The sequence below is a fragment of the Coregonus lavaretus genome, assembly GCF_964263955.1.
Source record: "Coregonus lavaretus genome assembly, chromosome: 9".
Taxonomy (NCBI): Eukaryota; Metazoa; Chordata; class Actinopteri; order Salmoniformes; family Salmonidae; genus Coregonus; species Coregonus lavaretus.
The window spans coordinates 37,090,379-37,117,700 of NC_139996.1; the positions used below are offsets into that span (position 1 = coordinate 37,090,379).

Consider the following 27,322-nt stretch of genomic DNA (forward strand, 5'->3'; position numbering starts at 1 on the left):
TTTCACTTAAGCATGACCTCATCTTTAATATTAATAATGTACAGTTAGATAGAGAGAACAGATGATAATAAAATGAAGAACAGAATAAAGCTGAAAACAGCGTACATATATTTTAAAAAAAACAATAACAAAAACAACAACTCCTAAAGTTATGACTACCTTTAACACGGTTGGATAGGGGAGTGGTTAAAGAACGATTTAGGAAAGGTTTGTCTCAGACCTTAGCTCAACAGAGCCTTTAAGACTTCTCAGACCATGGACTATTACACCTCAGAGACCTGCAACAGAGCCTTTAAGACTTCTCAGACCATGGACTATTACAACTCAGAGACCTGCAACAAGAGACTGGTCCTGAGAAAGTATACACTTGGCATAGAGTCATATTGTGTGTGTGTGTGAGTGTGTGGCTCGTGAAGGCAGTGTAGGTTGGGTCAGAGGTTGTCTTCTGGGATTTTGAGTTTGTGTTCAGTTGTGAAGTATATTACAATTTACAGTCATTTCCATTATGTATGTGAACCAGAACAAAATGACAGGGGTTAGATGCGTGTTGGATGTATCTGTGTATTTTCTGTGTCCCTTTTGCATGTCTTCAAGTGCATCTTTTAAGATTCTAGAGGTTAGTAAAATCAAGACTATACTAAAATAATGAATGTTGAACCACTTAATGATCCTACTGGGTTCAAGGGATCTTAGTTGTCCAACCATACATACATTATATATTAAAATAAAACGTGACAAACCTCAGAGAGGTAAGGGTTTAGAGGTACCACACAGTGTGACTCTGTCAGAGTCTCACCACGCGTTTGGGACAAACCCATGCTTATAGAGCTCTCGGCACAGTCTTTAGAACAGGGGACGAGACAGGGAGAGAGGACAAGGGATAGATAGGGCTTTAGGTTTAGGGCTTCCACAAAATCCATCACGTCACAATATAAGACATTGCCATAATCAGGGTTATCATTGTTTTAGACACCCATATGATTTGTGTAACATCATCTATATAATAGGGACATAATTATCTGCTTCAGTATCCAGAGAATGTTGCTATGACACTGACAATGTTACTGTTTAACCGTTAAATGTGTCTTCTATTAGTAAAACAGAAGACACAAACACATGGTTTACAGCTATACACACACAGGCACGTGCACACACACAGACACCAACACACACACAAGTACACACACATTTGAGAAGGTCACCCCCTTTTCTGAACCTGGCTTTTTCATCTCGACTTAGCTTTTCACTGTCATTATTCCACACAATTATTTTCCTGTTTCTTGTACACTCCCACCTGACTCAAACCCTTAATAATCACCTACAAGTGTGTGTTTAACATGCACATGTCCCAGGTGCTCAGGGACTGTCAGAGTGTATGTAATTGCGTTTACATATGTCACAATGGAGTGTGCTTGTGAATGGTCTTGAGCTGCCTCTGCTGGAAGAAATAGGCGAGCAAGCTAGACTAGAGAACAGACAGTAGTACACTCGTATAAAGGATGGCTATGCATGGTGCCTGCCATGTGTAAAACTCCAAAGATCAGAGGGACGTCATTTCCTCCTTGTCAAGAATAGGCATAAAAGGTTACGGTTTTGGCAGACCACCCAAAAGAGGGATGTGGCTGTGTGCGTGTATAGTGGTGTATGAGTGTGAAATTGGGGTGTGTTGTATGTACTGAATGAGAGTGAGAAGCATGTGTGAGGTCCATGTATGACATGTACTGCATGTAAGAGAGGAGCACACATTTGGAATGTTGGTATGGAATGTCTAAATAGTACAATAGGGTCAGCTAGCCCTGGGTTGGTGCTAACCCACTTTAGAATGTGCAAGCGTGAACACTCTCTTAGCCCTGGGCTAAGTACAGTGTGAACACGGCTTATTTGCGCGTGTGTGTAGTGTATTTGGTTTGAGGGTCATAGATTGTGTGAGCATCAAAAGGGATGTAAAAACGAGTTTGCAATATTTAATTGGAGGAATAGGTTCAACTCTTAAAATATTTTTCCTTTCTTTTTGTTCTTTTCCATGGTCCTGTAAAAAGAGACAAAGAGAAAAGGGAATTATTGAATATTATATTTAATATTTCAGAGTTGCATTACATTGAGAGAAATAGACAAAACGTACTATATGTTTGTCTGAGAGAAAAAGAGCAAGGATGAGTAAATATTTCAGCCACTCACTTAGAAGCATCAAGTTTCTGCTGCTCCAGTATACGTTGCTGTGCCTCCCAGTTTGACCTTTCCTCCTCATAGTGGCGCCTCTTCTCCTCCAGTTCCTTATACTGAGCCTCCAAGTTCTTTTTCATCTGCTCATGGCGTCGCTCCAGCTGAGAAGGGTGGCAAATGTGTTACTCGTGAATAAAACAGACACAGATGCGCACCCAAATGGACTGAGGCTCTCTACATCTCCTGTCCTTATGTCTCCCTATTGGTCCACATGCCCACACACACATACACACACCTCTGCCTCAGAGTCCTTCAGTTTCTGTTTCTTCTCCTTGACCTTCATCTCGAACACTTGCTCCATCTCTGTTTCCATCTTCTTCATCTTCATGACATGTTCCCTCCGCTCCTCCTCCATCTGGGCCAGGGGGCTCCTACAGGTCAAAGGTGAGGGACCAAACATCAAGAATCACTAACAGTGACCAGTGATTACTGAAGCACATCACAACTAATACAGTCTTGTCACTGTCGCTTAATGACAGTATGACAATGACTCAAATGTCAGGTTAATCTATGAAATAAGCTTTACAGCATATTTTAGATTATTTCTCAGTCTGTCTGATTACTATTCAACATATCAGATCTGTGGTATTTCCTCTGATCATTAATGTATCTCTCCTACCTGGTCATTTGGTTCTTGGTCTTGCTGGTGTCCACTCCTCCATTGCAAGTTACGGCAGCAAGCTTTTTGCTGCGGTAGTTCTCATAGTGGACGTTGTTGGTCACATCCTTCAGATCTTGCATATGGGTCCTACAGGAGAGAATTGGGGAAGTTATGTCTCTAATAATTATATCACTGTAAATACTTTGGTATAATCACTTTGACAATAATGGATGAATAAAAAGATTGACATGTATCCTCTGTTTCTCACCTGATCAGCATGTTCCGTAAGACAGTGAAGTCACAGTGCTCCCCGTTCTCCACTGAAACAGGAAGAGAGAGAGAGACGTCAGAGACCCACAGAGATATATCTCACCACATCGCCATCCATCATTATTGTGTCTATTGTGTACTGGTAGAATACACACCAGTTCCCAGAATTCCCAGTAATTGGGGTACAACAACATTACCAAGGCTCTCGGATCAAAGGGACAATTTCTACTCACGGAGCCAAAAAGCACAGGGTCGCTCAGCTAGTCTAGTCTACACTCTTATCACAGGTAATTACCTGATGAGACTGTTAGGTAGTCAAACACACAGTCAACTCACAAAGTCATTGGCCAAAATGACCCATGCTCAGACAGTCAGACTGTTCACTGAGCAGACACATTATTGTTTACACAAAGACACGGTTAAAACTATCACTAAGACAGAGACACATTTCACTGGACCACTGCTCAAACACACACATTCAGTAGTATACAGTACATAGAGTAGTCAACAGACCGACAGACAAACATGTCACGGACCAGACAGACCACTGCTCTAAGCCATACATTTCAGCTGATTAGATAGCCAGTCAGTCTCTCTGGTCAAACACATACATGGTTAAAAGATCACATGGGATTCTGGAAAAGGACCGCAGAGACACTGTGCTGCTGCTGAGGATGTGGATTTCTCCTCTCTCTTGATCAAAACATGGCTCCTTTACTACATAGCTCCTCTCCCTCAGGCCCCACCTTATCTGGGGCTAAGCCTAACGTGCATCACGCTGTCAGCTGTGGATCTCAGGAAGAGGACGAGGAGGTGGTCACCTTACCCGTGAGGTGCATGCATAGAGCCCCTGCTGTCACCTACCTGAGTGACTTCTGACGGGAGGGAGGGGAGGGCACACAGGTGCCCAGGTCCTGCCCAGGTGACCCCCGTAACCCGTGTCTGTCCACCCTGACTGTCTACTGAACGAGGGGTTACATGAAGGGGAATGAGGGCTGGCAGGGCGGGCCAGCCTCAGTGATGGGACAGGAGAGGAGGAGGGTTTGGTTGAGGTGGGGTCACAGGGTCATAGGGACACAATAAAGCAGGGTTGTAGCTCTAATGGAAAGATACACCCTCGGCCGATTGGCTGAAAACTCCTGATGTACGCTGGAATGAATGGTTGTTGCCTCCTCACTTTTTTCAGTGCTCTGACGTTAAAACAACAACAGAGCAACATTGAGAGCAAGATTACTGCTCTTGCATCGGGTCAGCTGCCCATCAGGAGTTTTAAGCCCGAGTGCTTTAGCTACTAATGATTGTTAGATTATGATACCTGCATGGAGATTTCCATTGAATGAGCCAAGAACAGTGAAAAATGTCTTATCCCATGACAAGGAACTTATTGTAAAATGCTCTATGAATCAATATACAATGGAGTATGTGTGACCAGGAAGGAACTTATTGTAAAATGCTCCATGAATCAATATACAATGGCGTATGTGTGATCAACCCCCTGTGGGAACAACAGGGAGGGAGTGCCAGCAAACAGCATCATGGTGCAAGGATTTAGAGCAACAGAGTATATATACGTAAGTTAATGTTTGTAGAGCATGCATGCAAAATATGTATATGTTCACATATTATGTATACAATAAGTTTGTGCGAATGTACACTACCGTTCAAAAGTTTGGGGTCACTTAGAAATGAACTTGTTTTCCATGAAAACATACATGAAATGAGTTTGAATAGGAAATATAGCAAAATGAATAGGAAATGTAGTCATTGACAAGGTTAGAAATAATGATTTTTAATAGAAATAATAATTGTGTCCTTCAAACTTTGCTTTCGTCAAAGAATCCTCCATTTGCAGCAATTACAGCCTTGCAGACCTTTGGCATTCTAGTTGTCAATTTGTTGAGGTAATCTGAAGAGATTTCACCCCATGCTTCCTGAAGCACCTCCCACAAGTTGGATTGGCTTGATGGGCACTACTTACGTACCATACGGTCAAGCTGCTCCCACAACAGCTCAATAGGGTTGAGATCCGGTGACTGTGCTGGCCATACCATTATAGACAGAATACCAGCTGACTGCTTCTTCCCTAAATAGTTCTTGCATAGTTTGGATCTGTGCTTTGGGTCATTGTCCTGTTGTAGGAGGAAAAATAGGAGAAAATACCCGTCCACAGGGTATGGCATGGCATTGCAAAATGGAGTGATAGCCTTCCTTCTTCAAGATCCCTTTTACCCTGTACAAATCTCCCACTTTACCACCACCAAAGCACCCCCAGACCATCACATTGCCTCCACCATGGTTGACAGATGGCATCAAGCACTCCTCCAGCATCTTTTCATTTGGTCTGCGTCTCACAAATGTTATTCTTTGTGATCCGAACACCTCAAACTTCGATTTGTCTGTCCATAACACTTTTTTCCAATCGTCCTCTGTCCAGTGTCTGTGTTCTTTTGCCCATCTTAATCTTTTATTTTAATTGGCCAGTCTGAGATATGGCTTTTTCTTTGCAACTCTGCCTAGAAGGTCAGCATCCCGGAGTCGCCTCTTCACTGTTGACGTTGAGACTGGTGTTTTGCGGGTACTATTTAATGAAGCTGCCAGTTGAGGACCTGTGAGGTGTCTGTTTCTCAAACTAGACACTAATGTATTTGTCCTCTTGCTCAGTTGTGCACCGGGGCATCCCACTCCTCTTTCTATTCTGGTTAGAGCCAGTTTGCACTGTTCTATGAAGGGAGTAGTACACAGCGTTGTACGAGATCTTCAGTTTCTTGCCAACTTCTCGCATGGAATAGCCTTCATTTCTCAGAACAAGAATAGACTAACGAGTTTCAGAAGAAAGTTATTTGTTTCTGGCCATTTTGATTCTGTAATCGAACCCACAACTGCTGATGCTCCAGATACTCAACTAGTCTCAAGAAGGCCAGTTTTATTGCTTCTTTAATCAGCACAACAGTTTTCAGCTGTGCTAACATAATTGCAAAAGGGTTTTCTAATGATCAATTAGCCTTTTAAAATGATAAACTTGGATTATCAAACACAACATGCCATTGGAACACAGGACTGATGGTTGCTGATAATGGGCCTCTGTACGCCTATGTAGATATCCATTTACTACATTAACAATGTCTACACTGTATTTCTGATCAGTTTGATGTTATTTTAATGGACAAAAAAATTGCTTTTCTTTCAAAAACAATGACATTTCTAAGTGACCCAAAACTTTTGAACGGTAGTGTATCTCTTAACAGGTCTACAATTGAGTGTTTATGAGTGGCCAAATGATGGCTAAAACAAATAAAGGTAGATCATGCAGTTCTGGAAAAGGTATGACTTTTAATATTAAAGGGATACTTTGGGATTTTGGCAATGAGACCCTTTATCTACTTCTCCTGAGTCAGATGAACTTGTGGATACCATTTTTATGTCTCTGTGTCCAGTATGAAGAAGGTTAGAGGTAGTTTTGCGAGCCAATGCTAACTAGCATTAGCACAATGGCTGGAAGTCTATGGGTATCTGCTAGCATGTTAGTAGATACCCATAGACTTCTAGCCATTGTGCTAACGTTAGTCCAGTAGACTTCTAGCCATAGACTTCTAGCCATTGTGCTAACGTTAGTCCAGTATGTGGCCACACAATGGCCACATACTGGACACAGAGACATAAAAATGGTATCCACAAGTTCATCTGACTCAGGAGAAGTAGATAAAGGGTCTCATTGCCAAAATCCCAAAGTATCCCTTTAAGATAATCAGGCACCTATAAACATGAGTTAGAGGGTGATGTTGCTCTATTCTAGGAGAAGCGTCAGCACTGAACATCCTATAGGTTTCTCAATTAGTAAGAGCTCCACTTTGACCATCAACCTAATGCCACAGCAACAAAAAGGTAAAGAGGGGAGGAAAGCCTGAGGGAGAGTGGTATCAAATGTGAGAGATGGTTTTGTTTACCAAAAATGCCCTCTGTCAGTCATGGAAAAGAATAGACAGAAAGAAAAAAGAGAAAAGAAAGAATGGAAAAAGTGAAAGACTGATAAACGGTCAACCACAGAGCAACACTTGAAAATAAAATAAAAATGTATTTCAGGGGACTTAAACAAAATAAAATAAAAATGTATTTCAGGGGACTTAAACAAAATAAAATCAAGTGGAGAACAACAACGATTCATTGTGGCCAATGGTGAAAAAAGGGGTGACACAGTCTCTCTCTCTGAAGTCCCTGGAGTGGTACAGTACAGTGTTTACTGCCAGAGAGACCATGATACCCTAGTAGAAGAACCCTGTCCCCCTTTTCCAGAATCCCTGTCAGACACACTATCTGGGGGGGGTTTCCTGGGAGGCCATGCACATTTTCCCTACTACACTAGGTCTCCACACTTCCGTGCTTCATCCACTTGCATGGCACAGTGAGTGACATTAATAAATAACATTCTCCAGAACAACATCCCACAGAATACCATGCCACTGTCTCATCTCAGACAGAGAACAGAGAACCCAGCCAGGCCCATGCTGAACCTACCTTCTGCCACGCCCCATGGGTACTGACGACCTCTGACCTTCTTGCCATTCACTTCGATCACCACATTGCTGCCAACCACTGCCAGAGGCATCCGCTCCTGCCACACAGGGAGACAGAGGGAGAAGTGACAGTTAATCAGTGAGCCTGTACAGTATCGACAACCTATTAGATAATCAAACTGACAGGAATAAACAATGACAGATAGGGACTAGTGTGGGCTGATACCATTGAGTGTATCAGTCTCTCTCACTCTCTTTGTACACTACCTTGATCTTACGGATGAGCTTGCTGTCCTCATCGTCCTCTGTGTCGGGAAACTCGTAGATCTTGATCTTGTGTTCTTGGATTTCCTTCATGATCTGAGTTGAAGGTGAAAATGACATGAGTAATTGCCACACACATACCGGTACACATGTTGTGTTTGTGCAAACACAAATAATGAACACACACACACCTGTTTCTTGAACAGCTGGCATTCCTCAGGTGTCAGAGTGTCTGCCTTGGCGATGAGAGGGATCACGTTGACTTTGTCATGGAGACGCTTCATGAACTCAATGTCCAGGGGCTTCAGCCTTCAAGGCATTTACACAGTTAAAAAATATGTTCTGAGGCTCTGTTGTTGCACAGTCATACAGATACACAGTCAACAGTCAGACAAACACAGGCAGGCAGGGAAGGCTGACCTATGCTTTGATGAGACACAGTCCTGAATAATTCTCTATAGTTAGTACACGTTCTGCTCAAACTGCCACAGTGCATTAAAATTTTTTAAATGATGCCACCAGTAGAGGGATCACTGGCAAGAAAACACTGACTGTCTTATGTACACTACATGACCAAAAGTATGTGGACACATGCTCGTCAAACATCATTCCAAAATCATGAGCATTAATATGGAGTTGGTCCCCCCTTTGCTGTTATAACATCCTCCACTCTTCTGGGAAGGCTTTCCACTAGATGTTGGAACATTGCTGCGGGGACTTGCTTCCATTCAGCCACAAGAGCATTAGTGAGGTCGGGCACTGATGTTGGGTGATTAGGCCTGGTTCACAGTCGGCGTTCCAATTCATCCCAAAGGTGTTCGATGGGCTTGAGGTCAGGGCTCTGTGCAGGCCAGTCAAGTTCTTCCACCATGATCTCAACAAACCATTTCTGTATGGACCTCGCTTTATGCACGGGGGCATTGTCATGCTGAAACATGAAAGGGCCTTCCCCAAACTGTTGGCACAAAGTTGGAAGCACAGAATCATCTAAAATGTAATTGTATGCTGTAGCGTTAAGATTTCCCTTCACTGGAACTAAGAGCCCGAACAATGAAAAACAGCCCCAGACCATTATTCCTGCTCCACCAAACTTTACAGTTGGCACTATACATCGGGGCAGGTAGTGTTCTTCTGGCATCCGCCAAACCCAGATTTGTCCATCGGATTGCCAGATCGTGAAGCGTGATTCATCACTCCAGAGAACGTGTTTCCACTGCTCCAGAGTCCAATTGCGGCGAGCTTTACACCACTCCAGATGACGCTTGGCATTGCGCATGGTGATTTTAGGCTTATGTGCGGCTGCTCGGCCATGGAAACCCATCTCATGAAGCTCCCGACGAACAGTTCTTGTGCTGACGTTGCTTACAGAGGCAGTTTGGAACTCGGTAGTGAGTGTTGCAACCGAGGACAGACGATCTTTTCGCGCTACGTGCTTCAGCACTCGGCAGTCCCGTTCTGTGAGCTTGTGTGGCATACCACTTCGCAGCTGAGCAGTTGTTGCTCTTAGATGTTTCCACTTCACAATAACAGCACTTACAGTTGACCGGGGCAGCTCAGCAGGGCAGACATCTGACGAACTGAGTTGTTGGAAAGGTGGCATCCTATGATGGTGCCACGTTGAAAGTCACTGAGCTCTTCAGTAAGGCCATTCTACTGCCAATGTTTGTCTATGGGATTGCATGGCTGTGTGCTCGATTTTATACCCCTGTCAGCAATGGGTGTGGCTGAAATAGCAGAATCCACTAATTTGAAGGGGTGTCCACATACTTTTGTATATATAGTGTATTTCCCTGTCTTTGTTTTTTACAGTCAGCGACCACTAATAATTATGTCATGGTGGGATCATGAGGGATTCTCTTTGTCATTCTCTGTGATGTTCCCACTCTGGCTGGTGAGGGAGTAGGTGGACAAAGGGGCTCTTCTTCTCTGTGGCCTGAGAGAGTGAGTTCTGTCCAGGAACTGGAGGGGAGGGCTGGAGGGGGCAAAGCAGTAAGGATGATGGGGGGTGGTAGGGAAGGCTGTGTATTCTAGGAATGTAGAGATACAGAGCAACAGACCCGCTGTTACAGGTCACCGGAGAAAAGGGGGCATATGAAGTGTGGGTAAAGAGACAGAGACAGACCTGGCAGAGGAGGAAGGTCATGTTCTGAATTTGTCTCCACATTATCAGGAGCCGGGGTCAGAGGCAAGGACTGACATGATCTCTGATCTCTTAATGCATTACCTTGTGTCGGTCTAACAATGGACATTTTCCTGATCTTATATAATGACAACCACGTCAGTGTCCGTACTCCTCCTTATATGGCTACATGTAATTACAGCAATCATTTGATTAGTTAAAAGGTGTAGGATTGGATAGATCCTAACACAAAAAGTGGGCCTAGCTGATTTGCTATTGAGGCTATCTATTGAGGCGTTTTTCTAGGCTGAAAATAAAGCATCCCATTCCCAGGGATTCTGAGCTCAGGGCTCCTCAGCCAGCTAGCTGCCTCCTCCTGATTGGCTGGCTCAGTGATGTGATGGTGAGAGCGCTTCCATCTCATCCTCTGTCTAGTGGGTGTTATGCAACCTTGTGGGTCACAACATTGGCAGCCTACATCTCTCTCTGCCTCGCTTCCCACTCACATATGTGAACTCACGCATACGCCTCCACTCCACTCCACCCATACACTCATGTTCACATTCGGGCTCACATACATAGGCAAGCAGAGATAATCGATAAACGCAAAGGCACACATACACATGATCAAAAGCATGTAGAAGCAATAACGTCATGACTTATACAACAATGAGTTAATGCACATAGAAATACATGGCCACTCTTAACTCAGAAGCAGCATAGAGAACATTTGTTATAATTACAGTACACATACTGTATAATAACATTTGTTATAATTACAGTACACATACTGTATAACAACATTTGTTATAATTTAAAATGTGTTCCACGTCATACAAGTCTCTTTATGAGACAAGGAAAGGTGGGTAGCATAGGCTTCATATATAGGTATCAAAGAGTATATACTATACATCCTATGACATCAATGTAGTACTGGTGCATGATCAAAAAGGGACTGTTGCCCCAAGGTCTGTCAGTACTCACCCGTGGCCAGAGGGGGCGATAAAGTACAGGCAGCAGTGAACTCTGTTGTCTGGCATCAGTCGTCGGTTCACCCTGGACTCCGCATTCAGGAAGTCCTCACACTTACTGTCAATGAAGTTAATGACAGGCTGCCAGCTGAGAGGGGGATGATGAAAGGGACAGAGGAGGGAGAGGGAGAGAGAGAGAGAGAGAGAGAGAGAGAGAGAGAGAGAGAGAGAGAGAGAGAGAGAGAGAGAGAGAGAGAGAGAGAGAGAGAGAGAGAGAGAGAGAGAGAGAGAGAGAGAGAGAGAGAGAGAGAGAGAGAGAGAGAGAGAGAGAAGAAAGAAAGAAAGAAAGAAAGAAAGAAAGAAAGAAAGAAAGAAAGAAAGAAAGAAAGAAAGAAAGAAAGAAAGAAAGAGAAAGAAAGAAGAAAATGTTGTTTACTCTATGTAGAAATGTTACTCTACATGTAGGCTCTCATTGAGGCAGAGAGAATATCGTATGTAACTCCTACACAACATACAAACTACACCATATCATTCATACATGCTCAAATTCACTCACAATACTCACTACTACTCACCAGTTACTATTATCCACTGCATCTCCAAACCCTGGTGTATCAACGATGGTGAGAGTGAGCTGCACACCCCCTTCCTTCACCAGAACCTTGGACTGCTCCACCTGCAAAACAGCAACACAGTGGCTCTAAAACATAACTCCATACCTCCCATTGTATCCCTCAGCTCCCCCATACACTATGGATCATCTATAGCTTAATCATGTTAGTCCTGGATCAGAATGGCAGCTGTGACACAGTGATATGGTGCTGGTAGATTTTTCACGGTTTAGGAGACAAATGCATCATTCCCTTCCTGCTGCGGTCTGTTTCAGCTACTCTCTGTTCGGCTGCTGCATACTTTCACAAGGGTAGTTATTTTGGGTTGACCTCTTTCAGTCTCTCTAAACACTCAAAAACACATTCTTTGCCTTCGCAAATCACTTTAGTTTATATACACATTCTTTTCTAGCAGGGCATATATCAAGCACTCAAAATACTTTTGTAAGCGTGTGTGTGTGTGTGTGTCTGCATATCTGCTTTTAAATCCATTTCAGTGAAAGAGAAACAGAGGAACAAAACTCCCCAAAATGTGCACCCATCAATTGAGTGAAATCTGAGTAGACAGAATGTGACCATTTGACAGACATAAGAGATTGTTCTGGAATATAAATACTCTTCCCCGTCTCTCCCCCTCAGCCGACGGCAACCGCAGCAGACAGCCGCACACAGCTCACTGGGCCCAAGTCTACCCCTCTACATTTACACTGTGGCTTTGGCCTACCCCAACAGCTCCATTTCTAAACATTGGACGCACTCTTCAATGGAGGATCAAACACATCAGCAGGAACCACGGGGACCCCAGAAACACAACCAGGAATCTCAGGCCTCAACAAATCTGCAAAACAGCTTACTTCGGTCTACATTCAAAATGAAGTCACACATTTGCTCACGAACGAGCTCATTTCTTGAAACAGCTTTGGATGAGTGTGGTTCTAATTCAGGAGATTATGACTCACCATGGTTACTAACTCCCACATCAGTGCTCTCAGTGTGATGGAGATAAAACCCAAATATAGCAGCCAAGCACCGCCCTGGTGTGTGTATGTATGTGTGTGTGTGTGTGTGTGTGTGTGTGTGTGTGTGTTTGTGTGCCTTTGCATATACATCACATAGACAGGAGGTTATTACAGTAAGCTGAGGCCCAGGATGCCTCCGAGATGGGAGTCTTGTGTTTGGTGGGAAAGTCACCACTGGGTGTTGTTTCATGGGAACATTCCTAACCTCCTACTGACCCCTTCAGGCCCCAAGAGGAACCAGAGGCCCTGAGTCTAAATTCCCCCCTTCTCCTCCCCCTCCTTGTCCCCATCCTAAACAGAGGCCACACAAACCTCTCCAAACACCCTTAACTAGCCCCCCCCCACCACCTCCTGGTCGTCCAGATGGAGCCTCTTCATCTGTCCCTCTTCTGTTTATCAAGGCCATATAAGGACAATGTACTGTGGGCTCTATCATTGGCTGCTGGTGCTCTGGGTGTGTTACTCTGGCCTGGCCACTGTGACCATCCAGTGGTTATTGGGTTTGTTTGCATAGGCCTGATTGCTGTGTGCTCTTTGGCCTTTGCTTGTGTTGAACTTCCACATGTGGAGGAGGGGGTGTGGGTGTGTTGGGGGGGGGGGGGGGTGTAGGCTACCTGCACAGTCTTCTTGATCCGTAGGGATGGGCCAGGGTAATCCTTGGAATACAGGTCAGTCAGGAAGAGGGAGTTGATGAGCGTGGATTTCCCTAATCCAGACTCACCTATGGGAGGAGATGCACGATCTGACGTCAGTTACATCATTGTCACAATGATGGGATTCAGCATATAGCTTCCATCAGGCTATGCAGTATGCATACACCTAAACAACTCATACACACACACACACACACACACACACACACACACACACACACACACACACACACACACACCCTGCAGTGGCATAGTCTAATAATTTCTGTCCCAGAGAATTGCAGCACAGGAAATAAAGCTGATTCATTGTCTCATTGGGAAAGGTCAAAAGCGTATCTGCCAGAGAGTAAGCATTAAGTCAGAGGGAATAAAACATTTCCTCTCTCCCCTTCTCTTTCTCACTAATCGTTCTTACCCTCTCTTCCCACCCTGACATTAGAATCATTCAGCATGTTGTTGGTTTGACTATATGATCTATTAGTTTACAGATGATAATACACACACACACACACACACACACACACACACACACACACACACACACACACACACACACACACACACACACACACACACACACACACGTTACTGTGATTAATGAGTGAGCATCTGGCATATTCAGAGCTGTGCTTGGGAGTGACTGCTCTAGTGCTGTGGGGAGGATAAAGGGCAGGTTGCCTGGTATGCTCCAGCAGGACCACCACACCAGCAGCAGAGCAACAGCAGCACTACCACCACTGTCCCAGCAGGGGGCGCCCCACCGCCTCCCTTTCCACCATAACCACATCAACCCCCAGCTAGCTAATACTCATTTACAGTACCAGTCAAAAGTTTGGACACAACTACTCATTCAAGGGTTTTTCTTTATTTTTACTATTTTCTACATTGTAGAATAATAGTGACGACATCAAAACTATGAAATAACACATGGAATCATGTAGTACCAAAAAAGTGTTAAACAAATCAAAATATATTTTATATTTGAGATTGTTCAAAGTAGCCACCCTTTGCCTTGATGACAGCTTTGCACACTCTTGGCATTCTCTCAACCAGCTTCATGAGGAATGCTTTTCCAACAGTCTTGAAGGAGTTCCCACATATGCTGAGCACTTGTTGGCTGCTTTTCCTTCACTCTGCGGTCCAACTCATCCCAAACCATCTCAATTGGGTTGAGGTCGGGTGATTGTAGAGGCCAGGTCATCTGATGCAGTACTCCATCACTCTCCTTGGTCAAATAGCCCTTACACAGCCTGGATGTGTGTTTTGGGTCATTGTCCTGTTGAAAAACAAATTATAGTCCCACTAAGCGCAAACCAGATGGGATGGCATATCGCTGCAGAATGCTGTGGTAGCCATGCTGGTTAAGTGTGCCTTGAATTCTAAATAAATCACTGACAGTGTCACCATCAAAGCATCCCCACACCATCACACCTCCTCCTCCATGCTTCACGGTGGGAACCACACATGCGGAGATCATCCGTTCACCTACTCTGCGTCTCACAAAGACACGGCGGTTGGAACCAAAAATCTCAAATTTGGACTCATCAGACCAAAGGACAGATTTCCACCGGTCTTATGTCCATTGCTCGTGTTTCTTGGCCCAAGCAAGTCTCTTCTTATTATTGGTGTCCTTTAGTAGTGGTTTCTTTGCAGCAATTCGACCATGAAGGCTTGATTCACGCAGTCTCCTCTGAACAGTTGATGTTGAGATATGTCTGTTACTTGAACTCTGTGAAGCATTTATTTGGGCTGCAATCTGAGGTGCTGTTAACTCTAATGAACTTATCCTCTGCAGCAGAGGTAACTCTGGGTCTTCATTTCCTGTGGCGGTCCTCATGAGAGCCAGTTTCATCATAGTGCTTGATGGTTTTTGCCACTGCACTTGAAGAAACTTTCAAAGTTCTTGAAACTTTCCGTACTGACTGACCTTCATGTCTTAAAGTAATGATGGACTGTCGTTTCTCTTTGCTTATTTTAGCTGTTCTTGCCATAATATGGACTTGGTCTTTTACCAAATAGGGCTATCTTCTGTATACCACCCCTACCTTGTCACAACACAACTGATTGGTTCAAACGCATTAAGAAGGAAAGAAATTCCACAAATTAACTTTTAAGCAGGCACACCTTTTAATTGAAATGCATTCCAGGTGACTACCTCATGAAGCTGGTTGAGAGAATGCCAAGAGTGTGCAAAGCTGTCATCAAGGCAAAGGGTGGCTGTTTGTTTAACACTTTTTTGGTTACTACATGATTCCATATGTGTTATTTCATAGTTTTGATGTCTTCACTATTATTCTACAATGTAGAAAATAGTTTTAAAAAAATAAAACTTGAATGAGTAGGTGTGTCCAAACCTTTTACTGGTACTGTATGTCGAGTTTCCATCTGAGATTTACCCCAGTGTTTTACCCAAAAGGCTCATACTTTTCTGTTTCCACGTACGCGGGACGGCACCCGTGTCTCACTGGGCCATGGCTCCGGCTGACCTGCTTTAACTTGGGGCCAATACCAGGCCACTGGTACTTTTCAGCTGGCATTTACATAACTATGATTAACTATGAACTTTAACACCTCACAAAGCAACTGTCTTGATGATGCAGAGGTTGTTGATTCTGCTCGCCCCAAGTCTTTAGTGTCACACTCCTGATGGAAACACAAATTGCCTGATAATGACAGACTGACTGATGATTAGTGAGGTTGTATGTGTTCCGCTCTGCATACAATACAGCAATACAACCAAATATTTTGCCACTACAAATTATGATGACTCTGTGGAGTCCCTGATAATTGTCAGGTTGTCCTGGCCAGTTGTGAAATCCTCAGATTCCAGACAGTGTGTCTCTTAACCTTCACTCCTCACACAAACCCTCTCTTTGAGGTATAGACTCTGGGCAGTTCCTCCATACCAAGACGACTGCTCAGCTCACCGCTGGCTGACTAACAGCACTAGGTCACAGGTTCCCCCTGCCCCCTTCAAACACACTGTTTAACCAGGAGATACCAGACATACCAAACCCACCCACTGTCTGCTGGGTAAATGTACACCTGTCAGCACGCAGGCCTGTGCTGGAGGAGGTCACCCAAACCAGGAGGGGGGTGGGAGGTAAGAGGGGCACCCAGGCATCTCCTACGCTTCTATGGGGGAATAGGTGGAGGGCAACAGAGGGTCAGGGGCGTGTAGCTAAAACAGAGCAGACAGAGTGCCTGCAAATGACATACTCTGGAGCCTGATAGCAGTTACGAAGGCATTTTAATGGAAGCCAGTCACACACATCATCTTCCCTCCCCTCTCTGTGGCCACGAAATCTGGCACTGGGGATCTCCTGTTTCTCTCTGCCTCTCATGCATGTAAAATTGATCTACAAGTCCCAGATAGAGAGAGGCCCTGTTCTGAGTCTGGGTCCTGGGATACTAATCTGCGTTTTGGGTTTAACTAGACACTGGGGATGACAGAATTAGGATCGGAGTTCACTTGATTAGAAAAAACACAGGACACTTTAAATAACTATCTTGCAAAAATGCAATATGAACTCTATTGTAATCCTGGTATAGAAATGCAGCAAGCAGCTGAACAGCTTTTAGCTCAAGTCACTAGCCTAGAGCCTCCTAGTCCTTTGTTAATTTGAGGGTGAGTGTGACTGCTGATGTTGGCTAGAAAAACAAATGAAGGGAAATGAATAACTAAACACTGACACATGGACGAGAAAGAACATCAATCACAACGTGATAACTGTCCATTTATCTATTATCCTTTATAGGCCCATTATTACCACAAAGAACCAGAACCAGTCACCTTACCTACCATCTAAAACCCAACCCCCAGCTCATCTTCCCTCCATCCCCCTCCTGCTGCGGTCCTGGATCAATTACACCCCCTGGCCCCTCTCCCCTCTCTCACCAAACACTCCACCTCAGCTGCACAAAGAGCCACAACAGCCCAGCCAGAACACAGGGCACTAACCAAACACCATAGAGCTGCTCCAAAGAGGATGCAAGCCAAATTACAGCTAATGTTCATGGTAACTCATCATGGTCAAAATCACAGGACAGCAACAGTCGACATACCACATACAGTTAGTTGTGACAGTGGCTGTTCTGTGGTCCAAACTAGCGGACAGTTTCGCCAATGATAGTCTCTCTACAGTAGTTACCCCACCCCCAGAGGGCAAGTCCAACCCAATTAGCCTTCCTCTCAGTTTTAATTAAATATTGGTCCGCATGATCTCTGGAAACGCACTCTCCATAAATAGACCCTGTCCCTGACGACCTAGAGCTGCATGGATGGATGGCTGGCTGGCTGACCCCCCTCTTCCTTCCCCTCTTTCATAACGGGAACATAACTGAGCAGTGTGGGGGGGACAGAGAGGGAGAGAACAAGAGGCAGGTGAAGAGAAAAAACAGACAGGGAGGGAACGGAAGTACAGTAACTGCAGTTAGAGAGCGAGACAGGTTGACAGGGCTATGGGGACAGACATACAGATGGACACACAGGACACGTTTTCCAGGAGATTCTTAACATTCCTGGCTTTTATCTCTCCTCTCTCTTCCTGTCAACATACTAATGCCCAACCAAAAATGACCCTTGGGGCAGCAGCTGGCCCCAGACATCCTGACAGGACTCTTTTGCACTCCCCTGCTTAGCCCAGCCAGACCAGACCCCTCGCTCCTCTCCTCTCATCACCTTGCCCCGCATAAAGGGGCTCCTGGTGCTTCTGGTCTGTACGCCTGTAGCTCTTTTCCACTGACAAACACAGAGCTCTCCTCCCCTAACTAACAGACATGTGGGCCTGAATCACAGAGTGTGAAATGAGACATCTGGTCCACATGCACTAATGTCTATTTGAGGAGAGGGAGAGGGGGAAGGAAGGGGAGAGAAAGAGAGGGGGGGAAGGGAGGAGGGAGGAAATGTGAGAAGGGATGTTTAAGTGGGACAGATAAGCTCAATCATTCAGGAGAGATGGGATGGCTGCAGTAGGGTCAAAGGCCATCTGATAAAGACCTGCAACTCACACACAAACACACCTCAACTACTATATAGCGGAAGATAAAGAGGATGATGTACCAGAAAGACTATGCTATAAGGCAGTTTATATGAGATACTCTGGTAGGCTTACAGATGGACTGGCTACTCCATTGACTACACAGACCAGATCTTATAATAGACAATGTGAGCCAGTTTCCCAAGATTTTTGTGAGAGAGTAATCTATAAAAGATTCACTTTGAACCCCTGAGTCTAAACAGAAACTGACAGAATCAGCACGAGTGAGGTCATTCAGGACATGTGCACACTGCATTATACAGCAGCTCCCCCCCCACACACACACAGTCACTCACACACCCTGAAGCAGTTCAACTGATCTCACACAAAGACACACACAAAGATGCTACTGCTGTGTCTCATGCACAAGGGCCATAATTAGTCATTGTGAAATACATCTTATTTTCTTAGTGGCTCATCTTGCTGCAATGTGATGACATTTCCTTCACCTGGAAAATCTGTGTCTGAAAACATCCTTTCTTTTTGTGGTTCTATGCTTCTAAGGTAATGCTGTCTTTTTAGTCAGTGAACAAGAGTTAGTAGATGACAGTAAGAAGACGAACTAGAGGAAACTAATAGGTGAAAATAGACTGGCATAGAATAGGGCAGGGATCATCAACTAGATTCAGCCACCGGCCGTTTCTTTCTTGAGCGGAAGGTTGGGGGGCCGGAACATAATTACAAATAATTTGTAGACTACAAATTGACCGCAAGAAGCCCAAACAGACATAATATTTGACTAAAACAGAATAAATTCAAACCTTGTTTACATACGATCACGTGTCTCTCTATTATGCATGGGAATACTTGAGAACAGATTCCCAAAACTAAAATGACTTGGAGCTGATTTCTTGGTGTTTTACAGTATTTTATGTCCAACAATAAAACAAAAATGTGCTCAGAAAACTTGAGGGGCCAAAGAAAAACAACCGCGGTCCACCAGTTGGGAAACCCTGGAATAGGGGATGGGATAGTGGTAGGGGAGTTTGAATGGGTAGTAGGTAGGGCTGCACGATATGGGTGACAAATGTAATTGCGATTTTTTTAACCAAATATTGCGATCGCGATTTGACTTGCAATATACACTGAGTGTACAAAACATTAGGAACCTGCTCTTTCCATGACATAGACTGACCAGGTGAATCCAGGTGAAAGCTATGATCCCTTATTGATGTCACCTGTTAAATCCACTTCAATTAGTGTAGATGAAGGGGAGGAGACAGGTATAAGAATGATTTTTAAGCCTTGAGACAATTGAGACATGGATTGTGTATGTGTGCCATTCAAAGGGTGAATGGGCAAGACAAAATATTTAAGTGCCTTTGAACAGGGTATGGTAGAAGGTGCTAGATGCCCCAGTTTGAATGTGTCAAGTACTGCAACGCTGCTGGGTGTTTCAAGCTCAACAGTTTCCTGTATCAAGAATGGTTCACTACCCGAAGGACATCCAGCCAACTTGAGACAACTGTGGGAAGCATTGGAATCAACATGGGCCAGCATCCCTGTGGAACACTTTTGACACACCATGCCTCGACGAATTGAGGCTGTTCTGAGGACAAAAGGGGGTGCAACTCAATTTTAGGAAGGTATTCCTAATGTTTTGTACACTCAGTGTAGATCAAAACACTTGGGTGAACTGTTGGAATCATAGAAATAGAATGATAAGAAGCAAAGTGGAAAGCATTTGACCTAACAGAACAACATGCAAACTTATAGTGAATCTAACAGAAGAGGAGGAACTGCGCTGCTTGAGTGACAGGGGTGGGGCTTGGTGTGTGTGGGAAGGAGCTGCAACAGGAGAGGAGAGCGACGACAAACGGAGTAAACTATAAAAAGTGATGTTACACGTGGCTGAGTGGCATTTCAAAATATTGCATGCAATATGGATCTCTTGCGATATGGATATTGCACATGTCAATATTACGATTTCGATGTGAATTAGATTAATTGTGCAGCCCTAGTAGTAGGGGAGATGTGGGCCAAGCCTTCAGCCTCAGTAAACACTGAGTGAATCTGAGACAACTGAGAAAACTACAGATAATCCCCCTGCCAGGTCAGCAGGAAAGACAGTCAGAGCTAAGCCTGTCAGACCATCTTATCAGAACTCACACACACATTCACACAACCTGGAGACATGCAGGCAGGGAGGCAGACATAGACAGCATGGCTGACTGGAGAGACGAGAACAGAGACTGGGATCTACTACTGGCACTGGCTGTGAGTAAAGAGAAGCTCAAGCTCCAAGTGTTGTAAATTCTTAAGTCTTGTGAGGTGAATTGTAATAGCAGTCTGTTTAGCCTCTACTTTGTTCGTATAGTATATCATGGATTTGGATGACCTGCTTTGTAGAGCAGCCCGGATCTCTCCAATCTTTCCCAAGTTCGGTACAGAAATTCTGCCAGCTGGCCAAAAAGCCAGGAAACAGGTTTTTTCCAAAGCAGAATTTTGGAGGGAAAACATTGTCCCAAGCCAAAGTCCTGTGGCGTCAGTCTCACAGAGTGACATCGGAACAGTGGAGACACTTCCAAGTGACCGGGCTCTAACAGGCGAGCGGATTCGCTTTCAGTCAAGACCCAAAATGAGCCCCAGCCTGTCAAAACAGTGAACCCAGCTGGCTTCCATTACAGCCAATCTTCTCATGGCTACAGCTACAGCTCACTCTACTGGCCCTGAGCCTGGGAGTGCGTTCTCTAACACTCTCTAGCACTCTCACAGAGAGAGGGTGCATGTCTGTCTGAGAGCTGGAATGGATAAGATTGCTTTTTTATGAGTGTCTGGTAGAGTTTCACAATAGTTGTGTCTTAAAGTGTAAAAGTTATAATGTGAAAATTATACTGTGTGAGTGTGTGTCTGTGTGAGTGTCTCATCTTTGTGTTCGAGACACTGTTGTGTTTGTTCTCTCTTCCATGCTTCATATTTGTTATGTGTAAAGTTTGGCTCAGCTGGGGTATGCAGTGGTTGGAGATAAAAAGAAAGAAAGAAAGGCCCATATGTAACAAGGCTGAAATCCTGTTGACAATTCTGCCACTCTCCCTCTGGCACATGCAGCCCTTTCACAGTGTTACTTTACCAAACAGGAAACCCAAACCAGAGGGAGATATACTGTATGTGGGACATGTCATGCTGGTTGGCTGTGAGAGAAAGAACGAGAGAGAGAGAGAGAGAGAGAGAGAGAGAGAGAGAGAGAGAGAGAGAGAACGAGAACGAGAGAGAGAGAGAGAGAGAGAGAGAGAGAGAGAGAGAGAGAGAGAGAGAGAGAGAGAGAGAGAGAGAGAGAGAGAACGAGAGAGAGAGGCAGCCCTTACATCAGAGAAGTATGAGCAATACTGTATTTCCTCACATCAATTGCCTCATGCAGAGTGACAATTCAATAAACACGTGATTGTGGTCTGTGAATGCGTGTGTGCGTGTGTGCATGTATAACCAACCAGCTCTCACAGTCTCACTGAAGAATCAGACATTTGTCCATAAACGTCACATTTCTAAGGTTAAGTTTAGGCAGGTTAAGTTTAAGTTATATACATAAAAAACAAGTGCCTAGCACTGGGATAGAACAAGCAACCCTCAGAGCCGTCTGCAAAGCCCTAGCAAAACCCAAGCCTACTTGATGGTAATAGCGCTCACCGTTGCCCCTAGTGGCCGGTCTTGAAGTAATCTCCTGAAATCCTGCTTACCTGGACGGACGTCTAATTTTGCAGTGTAATTTCGCAGTGGATCTTGAGCGACCTGGCTGGTATAACCCATCACTCCTCCACTCTCACCCCATCTAATCTCCTTAGCCACCAGATTCCATTCCAAATTCATTGGAATTCTGTGGTTCACTAATTCTGAAATACTCCACCAGTTTACCAATTCACATATCTAGAGTTTAAAAAGTAATTAACAAATTCACTGAAATTTCCAATGACATTTTTACTACAATTCCATGCAGAGACATAGGAAAAACACATCGATCCACACAATGCATTCAAACCAAATATGGAACTTCAAATGACATGCTTCATGTTCCTGTTTCACAGACAGATAAACTCACAAGCAGACACATATAGATAGACACACACATAAAAAGAGAAGCAGACATAAAGTGACTCACCAACAACCATTAGTGTGAACTCAAAGCCCCTCTTCACTGACTTCCTGTACACCTGGTTGGGGAGGTTGGCAAACCCCACATACCCCTCCAGATTCCTCTGCTGGAAGAAAACACACACAGAGTTACTCTGGAATCTCCTGGGGTGAGAAAAGTACTTCTTTGTACACACACAGACACACACACACACACACACACACACACACAGAGCTGGTTTTAGAGGCCATGATTAGCATTTATCTGGCCTGGAGTGACAAAGCACCTTTGAAAGAGTGGGGTAAAACGGGAACAGGGTTATGGGTGTGAGGTGAGTAAAATTACAAAAATAGGTACAAAAGGAGAGGAAAGGGGTAAGGTAGTTTAACTGATCGTCCTGTGTTTATTTACGAGTCGTATCATATCCATCATATCCATCATCTGAGAGACGTCGTCATGGAGACAGTGGATCTCACACCAGATGACAGCCAACGCGTTCCCAAGTTGTGTGTTCTCCTTCTCTTGAGTACCGTATTTCTCCATTCCTCCCTCCGCCTGCTCTAATCTCATCCTCTCTCTCACCCAGCGCGTTGTCATGCACGCTACACAAGGCAAACACAATTGATCACTGCTCGCCCCTGTTCACAGGACCTCTCATGCGTGTCCCAATGGACAACTCAGGGGTAGAAAGGGAGAGGAGCCACACTAGTCACTCCCACACAGCAGCCCAGTGGGACACTGTCTACCACCCTAAAAACATGTGTCCTCTCACTCCTATAGTGACGAGGAGAGTCAGGAGACACACAATAGGGCTGTTAAGGGAGCAAACACATTATTGTGGTATGTCTGAGGTGTCTGAGTACAGGTAATTGCCCTAAATGCTTCCATTTGAGGAAAGGAGTTAATGGAGTATTAACCCAAAAAGCTCTACGACAAGCTGTGTTGTGTGTGTGCTGATCTTCCCTTAATCCTTGTGTGTATCATATTCCACATCTCACCCGCCATTAACCCTACACAGATCAGAGGCTGGTAGATTTGAGTGTATTTAGGCCTAAACCCTGATTGGATATGTAATAACAACTGTGTTATTGTTATAGGCTATGTGATAACAAATGTGTTATTACACATGCAATGACAAATCAAGTCCTAAGACCCCAAACTGTTTTTGACAACACTGGAAAACAAGACCAAGGGGCAGATGAGAAACCTTCCTCACCAGCCCCTTCTGTATCTGAACAGATTCAGTGTAACAGCGCAATCACTGTGCTAGAAAAAAATTAAACAGGTCAATGGAGACAATCAGGGCACATCATGTCAAAGAGAAGTGGCTTATAAAACCAGATAATCCATAGTAGCAAGGACAAAAACACCTAGGCTATTTTGACCATCAAATAGGCCCTATAGCAAAGCCCATATCCACCTCTGCCTACCTCTAACATGATCCTTCAGGGAACATGTGCCATTCATGTAATCAGGTCTGTGCATCAGCATGTGACAGTGGTATAATCACCCACAGCCCCCTACATCTAACTGATGCGATCTGTATCGATTGTAGCAATCAAGAGTTTTTCAATTTACTCACTTACATCATTGGTGGAAAATAACAGGCCCAAGCAAAAGGTCACATACAGTGAGGAAAAAAAGTATTTGATCCCCTGCTGATTTTGTACATTTGCCCACTGACAAAGAAATGATCAGTCTATAATTTTAATGGTAGGTTTATTTGAACAGTGAGAGACAGAATAACAACAAAAAATTCCAGAAAAACGCATGTAAAAAATGTTATAAATTGATTTTCATTTTAATGAGGGAAATAAGTATTTGACCTCCTCTCAATCAGAAAGATTTCTGGCTCCCAGGTGTCTTTTATACAGGTAACGAGCTGAGATTAGGAGCACACTCTTAAAGGGAGTGCTCCTAATCTCAGCTTGTTACCTGTATAAAAGACACCTGTCCACAGAAGCAATCAATCAATCAGATTCCAAACTCTCCACCATGGCCAAGACCAAAGAGCTCTCCAAGGATGTCAGGGACAAGATTGTAGACCTACACAAGGCTGGAATGGGCTACAAGACCATCGCCAAGCAACTTGGTGAGAAGGTGACAACAGTTGGTGCGATTATTCGCAAATGGAAGAAACACAAAATAACTGTCAATCTCCCTTGGCCTGGGGCTCCATGCAAGATCTCACCTCGTGGAGTTGCAATGATCATGAGAACGGTGAGGAATCAGCCTAGAACTACACGGGAGGATCTTGTCAATGATCTCAAGGCAGCTGGGACCATAGACACCAAGAAAACAATTGGTAACACACTACGCCGTGAAGGACTGAAATCCTGCAGCGCCCGCAAGGTCCCCCTGCTCAAGAAAGCACATATACAGGCCCGTCTGAAGTTTGCCAATGAACATCTGAATGATTCAGAGGAGAACTGGGTGAAAGTGTTGTGGTCAGATGAGACCAAAATCGAGCTCTTTGGCATCAACTCAACTCGCCGTGTTTGGAGGAGGAGGAATGCTGCCTATGACCCCAAGAACACCCTCCCCACCATCAAACATGGAGGTGGAAACATTATGCTTTGGGGGTGTTTTTCTGCTAAGGGGACAGGACAACTTCACCGCATCAAAGGGACGATGGACGGGGCCATGTACCGTCAAATCTTGGGTGAGAACCTCCTTCCCTCAGCCAGAGCATTGAAAATGGGTCGTGGATGGATATTCCAGCATGACAATGACCCAAAACACACGGCCAAGGCAACAAAGGAGTGGCTCAAGAAGAAGCACATTAAGATCCTGGAGTGGCCAAACGTCAACCTCGAAACCTTAATGACTTGGAGAAGATCTGCAAAGAGGAGTGGGACAAAATCCCTCCTGAGATGTGTGCAAACCTGGTGGCCAACTACAAGAAACGTCTGACCTCTGTGATTGCCAACAAGGGTTTTGTCACCAAGTACTAAGTCATGTTTTGCAGAGGGGTCAAATACTTATTTCCCTCATTGAAATGCAAATCAATTGATAACATTTTTGACATGCGTTTTTCTGGATTTTGTTGTTGTTATTCTGTCTCTCACTGTTCAAATAAACCTACCATTAAAATTATAGACTGATCATTTCTTTGTCAGTGGGCAAACGTACAAAATCTGCAGGGGATCAAATACTTTTTTCCCTCACTGTACATAAAGGGTTCATGACCGTGAATCTCTCCAGATTGATATCTTGCTGTTGTTTACAGTTCAGTATGTGTACAGGCACATAGTGATTTTAAATGGCACTAAAGCAATTTCCATACTCCCTCCCTACCCATGCTGGGTTACATAACTTTGCTGTGATGCAATCTCAGCGCTCTCATCACCTGGGGGTAACAAGCAACAGATGGGTAGAAGCTAGAATTATTGGGGACCTTTTGAAGAGGGACTGATGTAGGTATAAATACATGTGTGTATGAGACAGAAAGAGAGGGAGAAAGAACGAGAAGAAAGAGAGAGATCCGAGGACTGTGAATAAAGACATGTGTGTGGTGCAGAATGAAAGGCACACAAGGGTTAGCTGGATGACATCAACTTCATTTTGATTCTCTGTTTGCCAATGCAAATGTATCAAGTGATCACGTTTTTCTGCCATCTAATACAATAATGAACATAGTCAAATATTGATTGAACAAGACCACTTTTTATAGCCTAGGCCTATAATGGCATAATCAAAGACTACATAATAGCCTTCATCACGAGCAGAAATAAGAAATAGCCTAGGCATGGAAACAAAAAAAATGAATGGAAACATAATATCAGAAATTCCCTAGTGGATTCTCAAACGCGCATTAGTGTGCATGTCCATTCCTCTCCACGACCGGGCGCGGAACCCTTCTCTTCTTGTCAATTATAAGCGAGAATGTAGTCGAATAAACCTTTACTCTGTCCGAGAGCTATATGGAATAGGAATAGTCTATATGAAATCTGCATTTTCGGTCACATTCCTCTTTCTCTTATAGTATTGCCATGGACCATAATGGAATTATAACGTTATAACGTTGGAGACAACATCGGTTGCGTTTAAAGTCAATGGTTTCAATTAATTCATGGAAATGTTTGAATCCAGTTCACACGTGAGAGAATATCAACATTGATTTAATGTGATTATGATAAGAATAACACTTACTGCAATGCTGGCAACTGTAGACTCTGGTCGTTCGATCATTGTAGTACTACTGTGACACCACCCACCCAGGAGCCGAATAGATCAGGCATGAAAAAAAAGATGATGAAAAAACAACGAAACAAAAGCGTAAGAGACGCTGCATTCAAAAAGACACGTCCTATTCACGCAATGTAACGTTTTTATGTAGCATACCAGTAGCAACAGAACACGAGTGCCTCTAAACGGGCCCAAATGAATGAAATTGGGTAGGTGGTATCAACATACGACTAGTAAAGCATTATGAACGCAGAAGGGATTTTTTTCCCAGCCTACAAATCTCAAAAGGCGATTGTGTCCTCCTTCGGAACTGCATGCCTATTGGCTAAAGACATCTAAAATTGTGATGTCAGACAAGATCCGACGGCCTACCGAATTCTATTGGTTCTAAAGACGAACTGCTTGCATTGTTGCGAGCCGAGCCTTTTATCTCGAATCTTTTACGAATGTCTTGGACGGACAGATCCAAAATGCGCAGTTGGATTTCTATTGATCACAGGTCAAGTATCGCATACATGTGTGCTTCTTCTTAAGATTCTCAACAGGATGATCAAGAAACAGAAACAGACATTAATTCATCCCACATAGTCATTTGACAACACCCCTATACGGTCTAGTTGCGCTCTCTTGTGGCTGTGCAGTTGAAGTAGATTTATTATTATTAGGCCTATTAGCTATGTTCTGTTAGAATGCACATTTGGTGATTGTAAAATTGTTATTTTGGCCTACGCACATTTGTGCATTTTCGGAACGTGACACACACACACACACACACACACACACACAC

At 44.1% G+C, this 27,322-nt stretch overlaps 1 protein-coding gene and 1 pseudogene across 3 annotated transcripts in view; both read right to left on the reverse strand.

Annotated features, from left to right (window-relative positions):
* LOC311134644 (septin-7-like) lies at positions 1-26,837 on the reverse strand. 2 transcript variants are annotated; one of them, XM_084168387.1, is made up of 13 exons: positions 26,500-26,837; positions 22,375-22,474; positions 13,204-13,310; positions 11,535-11,635; positions 10,973-11,107; positions 8,061-8,178; positions 7,873-7,965; positions 7,607-7,703; positions 3,093-3,144; positions 2,843-2,971; positions 2,459-2,594; positions 2,179-2,324; positions 1-2,029 (listed from the first exon to the last, which is right to left on the reverse strand). In XM_084168387.1, the coding sequence occupies exons 1-13, from the start codon at positions 26,536-26,538 to the stop codon at positions 1,990-1,992; spliced, it is 1,293 nt and encodes a 430-aa protein (XP_084024513.1). In that variant the 5' UTR covers positions 26,539-26,837; the 3' UTR covers positions 1-1,989. The 2 variants fall into 2 exon arrangements, with proteins under 2 accessions (XP_084024513.1, XP_084024514.1); XM_084168388.1 differs by having other exon boundaries at positions 22,375-22,471; positions 26,500-26,697.
* The window catches only part of LOC311135343 (vacuolar protein sorting-associated protein 4A-like), a 569,660-nt pseudogene that overhangs the window by 254,462 nt on the left and 287,876 nt on the right, over positions 1-27,322 (reverse strand). The gene's annotated exons all lie outside the window — the stretch shown is intronic.

Bases quoted from the DNA above. Each gene is read 5' to 3' on its own strand.
- LOC311134644 (XM_084168387.1), bottom strand. From the start codon at position 26,538: ATGATCGAACGACCAGAGTCTACAGTTGCCAGCATTGCA. The intron at 11,108-11,534 runs GTGAGTAGTAGT...TCCCCCTCTCAG, and splicing joins GCAGTGGATAATAGTAACTG to CTGGCAGCCTGTCATTAACT. The intron at 2,972-3,092 runs GTGAGAAACAGA...TCTCTCCTGTAG, and splicing joins TTACGGAACATGCTGATCAG to GACCCATATGCAAGATCTGA.